The 17709-nt window shown below is 42.2% G+C and overlaps 1 protein-coding gene across 5 annotated transcripts in view; it reads left to right on the top strand.

The window, feature by feature from the left end:
• DIP2C (disco interacting protein 2 homolog C) overlaps positions 1–17709 on the top strand; it is a 491632-nt gene that overhangs the window by 458260 nt on the left and 15663 nt on the right. For all 5 annotated transcript variants that reach the window (XM_026652183.2, XM_026652182.2, XM_026652181.2 and 2 more), the window contains 2 exons: positions 14685–14742; positions 16324–16398. In XM_026652183.2, coding sequence (XP_026507968.1) covers positions 14685–14742; positions 16324–16398 — 133 coding nt within the window. The remainder of the gene's footprint in view (positions 1–14684; positions 14743–16323; positions 16399–17709) is intronic.

The raw sequence follows: 17709 nt of genomic DNA, 5'->3' as shown, positions 1-17709 counted from the left end.
AGTTAAATCTTGGCCAAGTGATGTTAAAGGGTGAACATGAGCTAACCTATATTTGAAACTGGTGGAAAATGCCAACAATGGAGAGCAACTATTTAAGGTTGTATTCAGAGGTCTAACTAGGAATAATAAGCTAAAACTAAGAAAAGGAATATTTATACCAAATATCATGGACAAAAAACCTGAGGATTAGTCCCTGAAGGGAAGTGGAAGAAGTCCCATCACTTGGGACATTTTAAACAAGACTGGACATAGCACTAGACAATTTACTTTAGGAAACAATCCTTTGGCAGGGAGTTGGACTTAGATGACCTGATAGCTTCTTTCCATCTCTATTAGAATCACAAAATCGAAAATATTTCTCTGTGTAACTACAGAGTAGTGTGTTAAGGCTTTTCCCAGAGCTGGCATAGCAGCAATAATTAGTACCACTCCCAGCACTCCAGACCCTGAGGCTGGCTCAGAACAACACTTTACTTAATAGCTCCTCTGACAAACTCTCTACTTCTGTGATTGAAATTGGTGAGGAAACCAGCAAACTACAAAATACATCATGGGTGATTCTTCACTGCTGAGAGACTTAAAGCCTAGAAGAAGGAGCCTAGAAGAAAATATCCAGCTGCGGATGGGATGGGCAGGAATAATTTATATTATTGTAACTACCTTCTCATTATGTGCTAGTTAAGCAAGACTACAGCGCAGTGTTTGGTGGTTTAATCCTGAAACTGATGTATCCAGATTGCTTTATCTCAATCCTTTCCCCCCATGATACAAGTGCAATTATAAGGAGAAGATCCAAATCTATCAAATGTATCAAACGATCACCAGCACGAGAAAACAATTTTACAAAGTATCAACACCACAGTCATCTTTTCTGTGGAGTCTTTTTCACCTGACTTGGGATGCAGGCAGCTTTCTGAAGTTGAACTAGAAGTGTAAAGACATCATCAGGTTTAGAATTTTTTGTTCAAGTTGCCTGTAAAGAGGCAATTTGTATCTTTGAGACTATCTGGCACTAGAACGAGATTTTAAAACATTACACTGTTCCCAGAGAGTACCTGTGCGGCATTATTGTGTTTGGTTTTGAGGAAACGTGCTTGTTCTTAACTTTGTCTAGTACCTATTCATAAATCTCTTGGGATTATAAATCCTTGGGAGAATGGCCACTCTGCTTCTCACTAGGCTCACAGGGGTACATCTGCACTGCACTGCACTGCACTAAAATAAAATAAAATAAAACCACCCTTCAGTGAGTCTCAAACCTGACTCAGGCTCATGCTACAGCACTACAAATAGCAGTGTAGACATTTCCACTCAGGATCTGAGACCCATCCCCCTCGCTGGGTTTCAGAGCCCAAGCGGGAACATCTACGCTGCTATTTATAGTGCTGAAGTGTGAGCCCAAGTCTGTAGACCCAGGCTCTGCAACTCGCTGCCATAGATGGGGTCTTTCTTTCTTTCTTTCTTGTTTTCAGTGTAGACATACTGGGTTCATTTACCTAATACAGTATCTCTGATTCTTGCTTTGACTGGCTGTTGCAGAGGCATTAGTTTCAAGGGTGTGATGAGATCTATGCCCTACCAGGCCTGTTCATGTCACCTGTGATGGTATGTACCAGGCGTTTGATGGTCCCTGCTGGAGGTCTTGCTGCCTGTGTGCACCCAGCCTGAAGAAGGTGTCCTTTTGGTGGGGGAGGAAGAGCAGTGAGTTTAGACTCCCGAAAACTACCTAGAGAGACCACCCTGGATCAGTTGCTGGTGGAACCAAGGAGAATTCATCCTCCAGTGGCTAGAGAGTGGGCAGAAGTCAATCAGGGCTCAGCAGACAAGGTTTTTAAAAAGGGCTGGCTGCTTCCTCCAGTGAGCAATTCTGGGTGAAGCTGGGACACAGGGCATAGGATCTCCTCCTCCAGCCGGGCCTGGCCTGGCCAGGGCCTGACTCTGATTGCTCCTTTTTGAGTGGGTCAGTGAAAAACTGTTTTGTTTTATGTTGTAAAGTTTAAAGGCATCTTGAGATGGACATCAATTGACCGCTTTAAAATTAGCATCTGTTCCGAGAGACATTAATCTGTGTGACCTGACCCATGGCCTTGGAAATTAGCAGTAGAGGGAGAGAGAACAACTTTGTAGACATCTCTGCTCAGTGTGCGTCAGAGTTGAGCAATTTAAATCACATGATTTATTTTTTAATCATTAATTTAAATCATATTGAGGCATTGTAAAACTAATTTGAAAAATTGTGGTGTTGTAACTTTACACTAAAATTTATAATGAATGAAATTATAAATGAATGCCATTACTAGTTGGTCTCTCACTTGAATTTTCTAACACTCTAACATTTTCTAGCTATAGGCTAAAAGATGTTGAATATTAAGGCCCTGATGCTGCAAAAACTTAAGCACAGGTAGTACTTTAGTAAAATGAAATAGACCCAGTGAAGTCAATGGGAAGTCTCATGCTTAAAATTAAATGTGTACATTAAGTGTTTGCATCATCGGGGTAAAAACTGTACCTCGATTAAAAAAAATTCTCTTAGTGGCATAAAATCTTTGTCACTTAACACTGAAACAATTTTATTTTTAACAATAAAAAGGAGTTTAGACTTTCAATACATGACCAAAGTTATTCTGTACTTTTCTTATACACACTGGCCAAAATTTTCAAAACCAGAAGCCTAAACATCCTCTTTAGTAATTTAATGCTATAAAATGGGAAGAAATTAAAAACTGTCAATGTATACATAAAAATGTTTTTAATTTTTATGCACTGATGTGTATTAATGCTATCGGGGAAAAAGCACATGGTAGTAGAAGGGTTTTCATAGAAATAGAGATTGAGAAAATGCACATTCTGGCTCTTCATCTACTTAGTAAAATCACCTGGGAGAAATCTGGGTGTAAGAACATAGTGAACACAGGAAGAAAATTGGTGGAACAGCAGAAATTAGGACTAGATGACCTTTTGAGGTCCCTTCCTGCCCTACTATGAATGAAAGGCGAAAGAAAGTAAGAAGAATAAGAGTGAGGTGAAAGGCAAGAATGACAAAAGAAAAGAGAAGGTGGTCAGACATAGGAAAGCTGGAAAAGTAATTTTACAAGAAAAATGTGAAATGTGTGTGTGGAGGGGTGCCACGAACAAAGTTAAATGTAGAAGGAGAATAATTTTGCAGGGGATGATAGGACACAATCACTGTCATTCTTCCTGACTTCTCTTAGGATATTAGCTACTGTTAGTTTCATGAGTTCTGTGTTAATTCCTACATAAATACAGTAGATGTAATGGATAAACTGTTGTCTCTGGTGCATTTACTAACATGGATGGTTATTTACTCTGGCCCTTCCTTTTTTAGTTCCTGGTTACTATGAAATGGTAGCTTAGCACTTGTTCATGATCAGTAGGTGTTTCAATATTGACATCCATTTTCAGTATTCTTTTATTCTGATATAAGGCAATGCTGTGTGAGGAGAGGAGGGTACATTCATTGGTTCACTTTCCTAGTCACCTTTCTAGACTATGAAAGGTATAGCTGTTTTAAGCCTTGTCTACACTGGCAAGTTACTATGCAGCAAAGCAGCTTTCTGCGGTGTAACTCCCAAGGTGTACACACTGCCAAGCCACTTAGTTCGCAAAAACTCCTCAGTTGCAGCGTTGCAAAAAAAACCACCTCGATGAGAGTCATAAGCCTTAAAGCACAGAGGTTCCAGAGCTGTATTGGCAGTGTAAACACATTACAGTGCAGAAAGCAATCAATTGGCCTCCAGAAGTGTCCCATAATCCCTCAAGTGACCACTCTGTTCATTGTTTTGAATTCGGCTGCCCTGGAGACATGTGCCCCTCCCCTTTCAAAGCACAAAGCAAACCATTAAAGTGGAATGCTCGTGCTGTTGAACACAGAGCAGGGCCACCCGGGGGGGGGGAAAGTGGGGCAATTTGCCCCGGGCCCCGCAGGGGCCCCCACGAGAGTTTTCGGGGCCCCTGGAGTGGGGTCCTTCACTCGCTCCGGGGGCCCCGGAAAACTCTCGCGGGGCCCGGGCCCCCGGAGCTTCTTCCGCTCCGGGTCTTTGGCAGCAATTCGGCGGCGGGGGGGTCCTTCTGCCCCGGGACCCGCCACCGAAGACCCCAGGCCCCCTGAATCCTCTGGGCAGCCCTGACACAGAGGCAGGGATGTGTGTGTGTGTGTGTGTGTGTGTGTGTGTGAGAGAGAGAGAGAGAGAGAGAAAGAGAGCTGGGGAGGGAGGCGGGGGCTGATTTCAGGGTTTCCCCCTCTCCCTGCCTCAGGATTGGTTGTTTCCTGCCGCTGTCTGAACTTACAAGACAGCATGCTGACACACTCTCTGTCCCCCAAAACACACTGTCTCTCCCCCCCCGCCCTCCATACACATACACACTCCCTGTCACACACTCTGCCCCCCCCCACACACACACACACACTTCAGTTGACAAGCAGCTGGCAATGTAGTAGGATGCCCATGGAACAATGGGATTGGGAAACCTGCATCCTATGACACTGTTCCTACCCCATGAGGCATTGCAAACCCTTCCCAAAGCACCCTGTGGCCAGTTACACAGTGGGTAGCTACCACAATGCACGTCTCTCTTTACCATTGCAAGAGCTACTAATATGGATGTGCTCCACCGTCACAAGGAGCAGTGTGGACACACAACAGCGGTTTAATTCCAGCGCTTTAATAAAAGTGATATAACTTGTTGCACAGAAACTTGCCAGTGTGTACACACCCTGTTTCAACGAGGCTTGGAATTTATCAACACTTCATTAAGGTGTGTTGATAACAGGGAGGAAGCAGAAGCTGGTAGCATTTCTCAATGATTAGACAAACCTGACAGGTATTCCTCCTGCCTTCAGAAATATTTTGCTATAATTAACAAATATTGAAATGTAATACATCTCAAACCATATTTTAAGTTCAAATATAGTACTTCCTGCCCACTTTACACAAGATTCTCTTGCTAATATAGATTGTGTTTTAAAAACTGCCTCTCTAGTCAAATACAGTGTGGTAAATATTTATTTGTGAACAATAAGATCATGTGAAGCCATTCTCCCTGTGGCTAACTAGAATTCCAGCTTAGACTTGTATGCACCAAAAGATGCTGGCTATACCAGACTTCCTTATGACATATGCATGAGGAAAAATACTTAGTTTTAATTTAGAAAAAATCAAGTTAAGTTCATGCTTGCCCTACTGTCAGGCAGAAGATGAAAGAATTTGAGAGCGGAAGCAAAGTAAGATCTAAATTTAATAATTGAGATATATTGAACAGCACTTTAGGGAGGGTTAGTGTAAGTGTTGCACAAATCTCAGGGTAGGTGGATCAGTGATAAAATATCGAGTCACACTAAATATAACCATTGTAAATTTAATAGTCTAATGAGATGACTTGGTCTAACACAATAGAAACTGCAAACCTCAAGAACTGCTGCACTTCCTATTCACTATCAGGAAATGTTTCCTATCAGTGCCTTCATATTTAGGTATAGGAACTGTTTTACCACAAGCTGAAAGTAAGCTATCACTATTTGATATTTAGAATAGTGCAGAGATGGGAAACTGAAATTTGGATGAAAGAACTGAAAATGTTGCAAATAAAAACGTATCCAAGCAGTTTGTAGGAGGAGGATTTTTACTGTCCCTAGCGGTTACATTTTGTAAATTCCAAGGTCTGCCTGTTTAGAGAACTGAAATTCACTTTAAAAATTCCAGAGTAACTGTATTACAGCTATCAGAGGGGTAGCCGTGTTAGTCTGGATCTGTAAAAAGCAACAGAGAGTCCTGTGGCACCTTTAAGACTAACAGATGTATTGGAGCATAAGCTTTCGTGGGTGAATGCCCACTTCGTCGGATGCATGATACAGCTGTAATTCTTTTGAGGGTTTCTTGTGTTGTGCTAAGCCATCAGAGCAAAGTTGGACTGTTAGTTTGTTTAACCTGAGATGCAATGGTAGCTTAGACTCAAAATGGGGCTTTTTAATCTGTTTTAATAGAATGTATGATCCCAAGTTCATAGCCTTTCAGACTGATAACACTTACTTTTTTTTTTCTTCTAATCTTACTTCCCTTGCCAGCCCCAGCCAGCACACCAAGCAGCATGATGCCTTTCATTGCTGTCTTTCCTTAGCACTTAAATAAGTGCCACTAGAGCCGCTTTCTCCACTGCTCTTGTGCAGCTTGTTTGGATTATAATTAAGGTTAAGATTTTGTCATGGTTATTTTTAGTAAAAGTCAGGGACAGGTCACGGGTAATAAACAAAAATTCACAGAAGCCTGTGATCTCTGTCTGACTTTTACTAAAAATAACCATGACAAAATGGGTCAGATGGGGGAATGAGAGCCCGAGCCCCACTGCAGAAAGGGGGGGTCCAGCACCTGCCACCTGCGGCGGCTGGGAGCTGCAGGGTCCCTCCACCACTTATGGCGGCTCGGCGCTCCGGCTATCAGCACCGGCCTGCCACCCTGGGGCTGGGAAATGTCATGGAGGTCTCTGAAAGTCGAGGAATCTGTGACCTCCGTGACATAATCTTAGCCTTAATTATAATTGAAGCAGTTTTCACCACCACTTTAGGGACACTCCTCCTGCCACTGGAGTAGTATTTTGGGCAATATCCATGATTATCTGTGATTTGTTAACCTCAGGAAACCATGCCAGGATTTTAATCTGTCAACTGAGACATTTTAAATAGGGGAGGTTATTATTTCCAGTGCAGTAAGTATTGCATATAGCGCAGATGTTCGCAAACTATGGGGCATGCCTCTGGGGAGACATGGGTGTGCACCAGGAAAGCCACCAGTTGCCTGTCTTTTGACTAGGGGTGTAGTACTGGTGGAGCAGATTCAGAGCTCTGCTCAGCCTGGGGGTAGGGCAGAAGGAGCCAGAGCTCTGCCCAGGGGCTCCTCTGCTACATCCAGTGCTCTGCTCCCCAGCTCAGCCCTGCCCACAGCAGCTCAGCGGCTTTCCTGCTTCCCCATATTTCTCCCCTCAGCATCCCAGCACCTCTCATTCCCCTCATCCTCACCCATGCCCTGTTCTCCAGCTCAGCTGGGGCTCCTCCGTCTCCCCCTTTGCTTTTCTCTTTGGCTGAAGCACCATCTACAGTATTCTATTGGCTCCTTTCCGCCCCATGTGTCTCCCCATCTCAACCCTGCCCTGCAATGGTATTGGGGCTCACCTCCAGTTCCAAGGCCCCCGGCCCCACCACACAGTCAGTGAATGTTAAGATGTCCTAGAATGTTTGTGCAGTTTTATTTTAGCTGCTGTGAGGTATAATCTTTTTGAACAGAACTGTGAGATAACACAAAAGGTGCTTTAGGAAATAACATCAGTACTTTTGACACCCCTTCTTATTATAATTATATTGATCTAATCTGCTGTACTTTATTACTCATATTCTTGGAAAGTATAGGATTTTCAGTTCTTTGCGTTGTTGTAGTAAACTATGGGGAAGTCAAGTATCAGGGGGTAGCCGTGTTAGTCTGTATCTACAAAAACAACAAGGAGTCTGGTAGCACCCTATCCTGGAAAATGATCCCTCACTCTCACAGACCTTGGGAGGCAGGCCAGTCCTCGCTTACAGACAACCCCCAAATCTGAAGCAAATACTCACCAGCAACTACACACCACACCACAGAAACACCAACCCAGGAACCAATCCCTGTAGCAAACCTCGTTGCCTACTCTGTCCCCATATCTACTCTGGCGACACCATCAGAGGACCCAACCACATCAGCCACACCATCAAGGGCTCATTCACCTGCACATCCACTAATGTTATATATGCCATCATGTGCCAGCAATGCCCCTCTGCCATGTACATTGGCCAAACCAGACAGTCCCTCCGCAAAAGAATAAATGGACACAAATCAGACATCGGGAATGGTAACATACATAAGCCAGTAAGTGAACACTTCAATCTCCCTGGTCATTCTATTACAGATTTAAAAGTCACTATCATTGAACAAAAAAACTTCAGAAACAGACTTCAAAGAGAAACAGCAGAACTAAAATTCATTTGCAAATTTAACACCATTAATCTGGGCTTGAATAGGGACTGGGAGTGGCTGGCTCATTACAGAAGCAGCTTTTCCTCTCCTGGAATTGACACCTCCTCATCTATTATTGGGAGTGGACTACATCCACCCTGATTGAATTGGCCCTATCAACACTGGTTCTCCACTTGCGAAGTAACTCCCTGCTCTCCATGTGTCAGTATATAATGCCTGCATCTGTAACTTTCACTCTATGCATCTGAAGAAGTGAGGTTTTTACCCACGAAAGCTTATGCCCAAATACATCTGTTAGTCTTTAAGGTGCCACCAGACTCCTTGTTGTTTTTATGGGGAAGTGCAATTGTTTTTAGGGGTTTTTTTTCCTGAACATAGAACAACTCAAGACAAAGTTTGAGAACCCTGATATAAAATATTCATTTGTTTTATAAGTTTAAATATAGTGTTATATGTTTATGACTTACCCATTTGTTGTCTTTCGGCAGAAGCATTGTAGTTCTCTGCCTGTCTACAAGTAAATTCCTTTGTAAAGTTTGAGCGGGCTCTTGTTTTAAGAGACCATTAAACCCTTTATTGTTTTCTAACACTAGTTTGCTTTTTATAGAAGAGAAAATATAAAAATTAATAGTAATGTAGCCCTTATTCTGCCCTCAGATAAATGTCCCTTGTCTTCCTGGTATTGTGACAATGTCCCTGTTTAATGCAAGTGAGTCTTTTTTTAAAAATGGCTGCTGCATATTCCTTAGGTGCCTAAGGCACTTCAGCAACTTTGACATTTTTACCCATAGTTACTAAGTCCCATGGGCTTCCAGTGCGATTTAAATGCTCCTGAAAATTCTGACCTATATTTTAATAAGTGTAGCAGATCAAGGGTCACATTTCATTTAACTCCGTGGTGACACTGTTTCATCAGCATTTCCCAATGACTTGCATTGGGAACATGGCAGTCCTAGTTTCAGTTCAAGAATGTTACCATCTCATAGTTTCTTATAGACCCTCTCCCCCGCCATATTGAAATTTGTCAACTTAATCTGATATACCTAAACCACTGTGGGATACCCTCCTGAGTTCCTCATAAACTGTATTGGTCATGGGTTAGATTGCCTCTGGGTGCACTTTGTAAAATGGGTGTAAAATTATATATTAAATGTACAGGGTGTTAGGAACCAGGCCCTTTTCCTGTTTTTATTATTTGTGTTACTGTAGTGATTACAGGCCCCAACTAAAATTGGGCCTCCATTATGTTAAACACCCTACAAATGCATAGTGAGAGACAGTTCCCGGCCCCCCAAGCAGTTTACAGTCTAAATAGATGAGGCAAGGAATGTGAGGAGAAACAGAGGCACAAAGAGATCAAGCGATTTGCCCCAGGTCACAGCAGGTGAGTGACTGGGCTGGAAAAAGAACCTAGGTCATCTGACATCAGAGCAATGCCCTATGTGCTAGTCTACACTGTGTTTTCCTAATATGCAGAGGTAAGGAGCCAGGTGGCTTCAAAGATTGCAACTGCAGCAGTGTTATGGGGGGAGTGTTTCTCGGTTAACAGAGTCTTACAACTTTGTTATCATAGACATATAGGGCTGGAAGGTCAAGAGGTCACCCCTAGTCCCTGCACCCCACCACCAAACTGAGGCAGGATGAAGTATACCTAGAAAAGCACTCTTGGTCACGGTTGCTATCTAAGCAGCTGCTATCCAGGAGCAGCCAAGGATCTAACAAGATCCATGCTTTCTGCTGTGTTGCAGAATCTGAAACCGTAGCTCTAAGTGCTATGAACTGTGCCATTCATCTCCAAGGGTACTAATTCAGTTACTCAACAGTAACAAAGTATTAACTACATCACGGCTCTTCAAACGGAGAGTAGAGGCTATAGTTATGAGAATGACAGCTCATTTTGGCATTACCAGTGAATGAGCTTTGGAGACACTGCTACTTGCTCCACCCCAACCAAGAAGCCAAACCTAAGGAACCTAGCAGAGCCCAGTGGGGCCTGTGAGGCCCCCACAATGGGTCAGGCTCTAACAGCCTGGTGGGGCATATGAGCCTCACTGGGCGCTGAGGTGAGCCCATCACAGAGTCCAGCAGAGACCATGGGTGTATTCAGACCCCACTGAGGAGGAGCATGTGTGATCACAATTAGAACATCTGCACACCAGTACTTCAGGGGTGGAGCTTATTGTGGGGGCATAGTTTAAAACAGTGTTAGCACAGATTTTTTTCCAACCTGATCCGTGACAGCGGTGAACACCTTGGCACAGTGAAAGGCTTATTTTGTCTTATGTCAGGCATAATATACTTTCTGTATTTAAGATTTTAGAAGTCTTTCTAACTTGTAATCATAGATATATAGGGCTGGAAGAGACCTCAAGAGGTCAACCATACACCCAAGAGACCTCAAGAGGTCAACCCTCATGCTGAGGTGGGATTAAGAATACATAGATCATTCATGACTGGTGTTTGTCTAACCTGTTCTTTAAAAATTCCAAAGACAGAGATTTTACCACCTTCCTAGATAGCCTGCTCCAGTGTTTAGTTATCCTTATAATTTGTTTTTTTCCTAATATCCAATGTAAATTTCTCTTGCTGCCAATTACTTCTTGTTTTATCGTTGGTGGACATGAAGAACAGTTGGTCTGTCTCTTCTTTATAACAACCTTTTACATATTTGAAGTCTGTCATCTGGTCCACCCTCAACATTCTCTAGACTAAACATGCCCAATTCATTCAATCTGTCCTCAAAGGTCATGTTTTCTAAACCTTTGTTCAGTTTTGTTATTCTCCTCTGGACTCTTTTCCAATTTGTTCACATCTTTCTTGAACTGAGGAACACAGAACTGGATACAGTTCTCCAGGTGATGCCTAAACCGTGCTGAGTATGCAGCACAATTGCCTCCTGGGTCTTATATAAGAACATAATAACAGCCATACTGGGTCAGACCAAAGGTCTATCTAGCCCAGTATCCTGTCTTCCGACAGTGGCCAACGCTAGGTGCCCCAGAGGGAATGAACAGAACAGGTAATCATCAAGTGATCCATCCCCTGTTGCCCATTCCCAGCTTCTGCCAAACAGAGGCTAGGGACACCATCCCTGACCAGTCTGGCTAATAGCCATTGATGGACGTATCCTCCATGAATTTATCTAGTTCTTTTTAGAACCCTTTTATAGTCTTGGCCTTCACAACATCCTCTGGCAAAGAGTTCCACAGGTGGACTGTGCATTGTGTGAAAAAATACTTCCTTTTGTTTGTTTTAAACCTGCTGCCTATTAATTTCATCTGGTGGCCCCTAGTTCTTTTGTTATGAGAAGGACTAAATAACATTTCCTTATTTACTTTCTCCACACCAGTCATGATTTTATCGACTTCTCTCTTATCCCCCTTTAGTCGTCTCTTTTCCAAGCTGAAAAGTCCCAGTCTTATTAATCTCTCCTCATACGGCAGCCATTCCTAATAATTTTTGTTGCCTTTTTCTGAACCTTTTCCAAGTCCAGTATATCTTTTTTGAGATGGGGTGACCAGATCTGCACGCAGTATTCAAGATGCGGGCAAACCATGAATTTATATAGAGGCAAAATGATATTTTCAGTCTTATTATCTATCCCTTTCTTCACAATTCCCAAAATTCTGTTTGCCTTTTTGACTGCCGCTGCACATTGAGTGAATGTTTTCAGAGAACTATCCACAACGACTCCAAGATCTCTTTCTTGAGTGGTAACAGCTAATTTAGACCCCATCATTTTATATGTATAGTTGGGATTATGTTTTCCAATGTGCATTACTTTGCATTTATCAACATTGAATTTCATCTGCCATTTTATTGCCCAGTCACCCAGTTTTGAGAGATCCTTTTGTAACTCTTCGCAGTCTGCCTGGGACTTAACTATCTTGAGTAGTTTTGTATCACCTGCAAATTTTGGCACCTCACTGTTTACCCCTTTTTCCAGATCGTTTATGAATATGTTGAATAGGACTGGGCCCAGTACAGACCCCCGGGGGACACCACTATTTACCTCTCTCCATTCTGAAAACTGACCATTTATTCCTACCCTTTGTTTCCTATCTTTTAACCAGTTACCAGTCCATGAGACGACCTTCCCTGTTATCCCATGACTGCTTACTTTCCTTAAGGGCCTTTGGTGTGGGACCTTGTCAAAGACATTCTGAAAATCTAAATACATTATATCCACTGGATCCCCCTTGTCCATGCTCCTGTTAACACATCCTAGAATGACATTTGCCTTGTGACTGTTGTCTCCTATTCCATTTTGATCCGCTATAACCCCCAAAGCCTTTTCTGTGGGGCTGCTGCCTAGCCAGTTATTTCCTATTTTGTATTTTGGGCGTTCGATTTTTGCTTCTTCAAGTGTAGTACTTGACACTTAGGTATGGAAAATCTTTAAGGTTTCTGGAGGATTTTTTTAACTGGACTTTAATTGACCTGAGAGTGTTTCTTAAACAGATTCTGTGTTCTAGTGAATTCTCATCGTGTGTATTATCACCTATATAAAACATCTATTTTATAGAACATCTTGGAAAAAAGCTGTTGCTTATACAATACTCAGATCACCAGTCAAATTAATCCTTACTACTGAGCAAAAAGATCTGTCTGGAAATTTACCATTTTTATTATCCCCACTTTCTTTGTCTCATATACATCAACTTTCATAGAATAGACTCAGTTCTATAGTACCGGGGTACTCAATATTTTTCTTTCTGAGGTCCCCCCTAACATAACTCCCCAGCCCACCAGTGCCACAACAACATTTTTCTGCATATAAAAGCCAGGGACAGCGTTAGAGGGTAGCAAGCCGGGCAGTTGCACAGGACCCCGCACCACAGGGGGCCCCACAAAGCTAAGTTGCTCAGGCTTCAGCTGCAGCCCAGGTGGCAAGGCTCAGGGGCCCGGGCTTCAGCCCAGCACAGCAGCACTTCAGCAAGTCTAACATTGGCCCTGCTTGGCTGACCCCCTCAAACCTGTTTGCAGCCCCCCAGGGGGCCTTGGACCCCTGGTTGAGAACCACTGCTATAGTACACATCACTTAGGAATTACTGTATGTGTCAGTCCAAATTTGTCTTCTGCATTTCCATAAATATTGTGTACTTGTCCATTTGAAAATTTAAAACATGAAAGCATTGAAAACGCGAGTGCATGGTTGGTTACCAACATGATTAGGCACTACTTAAAACAAATGACTGGAACTCAAGTGTTCTGCACAATTTTATTTTAGCTACAGCTGTCTCACGTACTTTCTGCCTGGTTAGAGCTGAGCAAGCTATTTGTAGCAAGCCTCTTTTTTGGTTGCATTTTTTCCACAGGCAGACTTGAATTTCTGAACCTTATCCTCTTCCCCAGTTCAAGGCAATTGGGCAGTGCCTCAATTCCTGCAATTACTAGAAACAATTCAGAATTGTCTACAAGGCTCCAATGTCTGGCCAGGCCCCTTTCACCTTCACACCAGATTCTTTGCCCCAATACAAAAGCTGTGGTTCAGCACTCCTGCCTGTCCATTGCAAGCCTAGCTGTTATGGCTGGTTTTGGGGTCAGCGGTGAGAGAAATGCTTCCCACACTTTCCTCTTTCTGTAGGGGCTGAAATTTCCAAGGCTTTGTTCTCCAAATGAGACCATTCACTGAGCTCTGTAATTGTTCCTCCTTCCTATCATGGCAGAGCAGGCTAAATGGAACAAGCTGAAGTGTAAGTGGTACTCCACCTGTAAGTTGACCAAGTGATGGTTGCTCCTAGCCCATACTACCTTGCTGTACCCTGGGTAGGAGTTTAGAGTTTGAATAGTTTGTTTAGGGCCTTCACTTACCCACAGCAATGCACATGCATCCCCAAGACTCCTTCAGCAAGTTGTGTATTGCAGGTCAGTCTTCTTAGGACTCCTTAAAACAGACTATTCAAGTCCAGTAATTTTCCCTGAGGCTAATACACCTCTAAAGGGAGAATTCTAGGGTGCCATACCAGTTTCTCTAGTGTATAAGTGACTCACTTGGCAAGGAAGGTAACATTTCCAAGGAGAGTGGGAACCCAAATGTCTTAACTAGGAAAGAGGTGAGTCCCAGACAGCAAATCAACCTTCCATTTCACAGATTCGTTGGTTGTTTGAAATGTTTGCCAAACACACTCTCCACTGAAAATAATTAAACAAAGGTTGCAAATACAGACCCATATCAGTCTGTTGTTTAGTTGTGAGCTACTCACTATGACCATGTCTTTCACTACTAGCTGTTCTTGGAGCATGATTGGTCACCTAAGCCACAAGTTGCTATGCCTTGACTGGATGATTGAAACACCTATAAATAGATTGTGGGAAACTGAAGATTGATTCTCTTTGTTGTGAACAGATTTTTCATTTCCTTTGAATATTCTCTGAACAAAAAATCTACTGGAAATAAATAAAAGGCTGCAAATACCATTGCAGAGTTCTATATTAGAACAAATGTTCATTAATGCCTTTTTTCATTACTCCCCCAGTTATGTTCTACAGGGTTTCCTGTTCTGGATATTATTTACCATCGCACAGATGTCATACTTTCCGAATTTATGTTCAGTATTGCAACCATGAAGCTGTCCTAGATACCTTGTTAAAAAATACCCGATTGAAATAAAATCCCCATACATGCAATCAGGTCTGATGCCCGCTATTGTTATGTTTATTTTACAGAGTTCGTTTAGTAGAGAGAGGATCGCCTCATAGTTTGCCCCTAATGGAATCAGGAAAAGTAAGTACTGAACATGGCTTCTGTACTATTAAACATTTCTTTAATTTCCACTTTGTTAATTTTTCTAAGGTGAATTTAGTGCTGAGGAAAGCTCTAACACTGTACAGACTGCAGTCCTGTCGTTATCCACAGAGACTTACAGCACAGTAGCATTGACAGATCTCTTAACATTACTCCAACAACTTATCCCCCTCTGTTCTGAGGGAATTGCTTCCTACTCCTGAGATGATAGTTCACTATCTGCCTAGGCAGTCCTCTGACTTGCTTTTGAGACAACTACTGGCACCTTTCTTGGCAGTGGTGGTTTTAATGATGACACATGTCCCCTGGAAATTGGACTGAGACCACCAAGACATTCCCACATTATTCATAGGCCACCAAACATCTGGCAGGGGAAACATCTTTGAGATGTATGGGAGGCAGTGTGGGTTAGTGGTTAGACCACTGGACAGGGACTCAAGAAACCTGGGTTCTGTACCTGACTCTGCCACTGGCCGAGTGGGTGATCATGGGCAAGTCATTTTACCTCCCTGTGCCTCGGTTTCCTCCTCTGTAAAATGGGGTTGATTGTCTGTGTAGAGCACTTTGAGATCTACTGATGAAAAGTTCTATATAAGAGCTACGTATTTACTTAATGATACCAAGCTAGGCTAAATTTGATCCAGTCTCTGTAAGTGTGAAAGTATCCATTATTGCTGCCCTGAGCATCCAGACAGTCTAGCTTAAAGAACTGAAACGGAGGCTCTTGGCACCATAATATATTCATTATTTTTTCCCATGTGAACGTTATCTTTGGCAGAAGACATTATTTGTCTATCAGGATTTTATCCTGCCATCTGTTCTTATAGTGTCTGGGCACCTTCCATAGGAAGCCATAGCAAAGTCCTTAGTGGATTTCCTGCAGTCACTGGTTCTTGTCCCATTTCTGAGTAAAAACTCTATTTGGGGTAGAGTTTTTGGTTTTGAATGTTTTAGAGCCTATTCAGTATTTTTTAAATTATTTATTTATTTTTGGTAGGATGGGGATGCCAGTGTTGTGTCATTCTTACAACAGGCTTTTATGAAGAGGAGGGTTTGCAGCATTTCCTAAATACACTCAGTCTGGATTGGCTTGCTCTCTTATGTAGGTTTCTTCCACATCTGAATCCCTTGACTGATAAACAGGAAAGACAGGGATTTTCTTATCAAAAAGTTTACTGGCAGCAATCTGTAACAGCACAGAATTAGGTATATCTATCACAACTAGCTAATACACCTTTATCCCGATATAACGCTGTCCTGGGGAGCCAAAAAATCTTACTGCATTATAGGTGAAACCACGTTATATCGAACTTGCTTTGATCCGCCGGAGTGCGCAGCCCCGCCCCACTGGAGCACTGCTTTACCGCGTTATATCCGAATTCGTGTTATATTGGGGTAGAGGTGTACCATTCCTTAAATAATATGTCAAGTATTTTAAAGATTTTTTTAATGAGTCAGGTAAAGGGCTTCTGGGGACAAGTATCATTTGTATAGTTACATAAACAGACATGTACATCATCTGGTTTCTTACAGAATATGACTCATTGTGTCTTTTAATAGATCCTCCCTGGAGTTCGCATCATTATTGCTAATCCTGAAACAAAGGGACCCTTAGGGGATTCTCATCTTGGTGAGGTGAGTCACAACAATTACCCCTTGGTCTGTAATGAATTAAATTACAGGAGCAAAAGCCACTTTACACTGTATTAGTGGCTTCCTTAAATAAATATAAAGATATGCCAAGCTCATAAATATCTGTAGACCATACAGCTTTATAATGTGTGAAGTTAACAGTAAAAGAGTTGCTGTTGCTGTTAAAAACCTTTTTCTTGTTGAACTTCAAAAATATCAGTATCTCTTTAAGAAAAGCACGGAGACCTTTTTTAAAATAACCAGGTTTTTTCCATCTACATTTTCTACTTGTCTTATTACTTCTGACACGGAGTAAAGGATATTTCTTTGATTAGTCTAACTTCAGCTACATGGAGTTCCTATATTCTTTTTATGATCACTATAACCTAAACTGTTCTGTTTAATGTAGTTTAGCAAAGCTGTACACATTTCCTGCTTATTTCGTGTTTCACAGAATAATAAAATTGAACTTAACGTTTTGTTTTCAATGAGCAAATAAAGATTTCAATATATGATTATTTGTCATGATTAAAATTACAGTACAACTTTTGAGAATATATAATCTTTCTGAAAAAAATGAGTTCATGAAATCCCAGTGTTTTGTGCTAAGGCTGGAGTAAAATATTTTGGCTAAAAAAATCCTATCAGTGCCCTTTTCATTATTCTGAAAAAGGTAATTTGTATAGCTTAGTACTGCCTTGCCTGTCTCTCATGAGCTGTTGTGAAGCTATCTTTAATATTTTGAAGATTAAAAGTGCTTTGTAAGTACTAAGCGCTATTATTGGTTGATAACTAAGGGGCATGCTCACCAAAGTAATCTTATTGGGTGAGTTTCTGGCCCCTGGGCTTTATACCAAATGAAAAGACCAGGGCAGTGTAAACAGTCTTAACAAGCTGGGGCAGAATTTCCCCAGCACTGACACTGTGAAAGACCTGTCTATAAAGCTGTCATCAAAGGACCACCCTCAAAGTGCTAGTGTAGCAGGCATGAGTGGAAGGGGCATGTTGGGGCAGCATCACAGAACACAGCACTGTGGAAATCCTGGGTAGCCCTGCAGCCCATAGTACAATCCTATGAGACTGATAGAAATTAGACAGTTCTGGGGGCTTGTCTAAGTTATGCCAGGACCCTCTTGAGCCCTCAGAGCAGCCCAAGACCAGGAGGATGCAAAGGCTAGGCACCACTTTCCTGAGGTGTGAGGCCTGTTCTGCACCTTTAAGAGGCACAGAATCTCACTCATTGACTTCAGCAAAGCTACTCATGTGTAAGGCGAGCAGGATTTGGCCCTCAAATAAGTATAGAAATAAGGTGAG

This window comes from Terrapene carolina, unplaced genomic scaffold, assembly GCF_002925995.2.
Source record: "Terrapene carolina triunguis isolate 2854851 unplaced genomic scaffold, T_m_triunguis-2.0 Scaffold111, whole genome shotgun sequence".
Classification (NCBI taxonomy): Eukaryota; Metazoa; Chordata; order Testudines; family Emydidae; genus Terrapene; species Terrapene triunguis.
The sequence above is the reverse complement of the archived record's forward strand: the minus strand, read 5'-3'. Positions and strand labels throughout refer to the sequence as shown.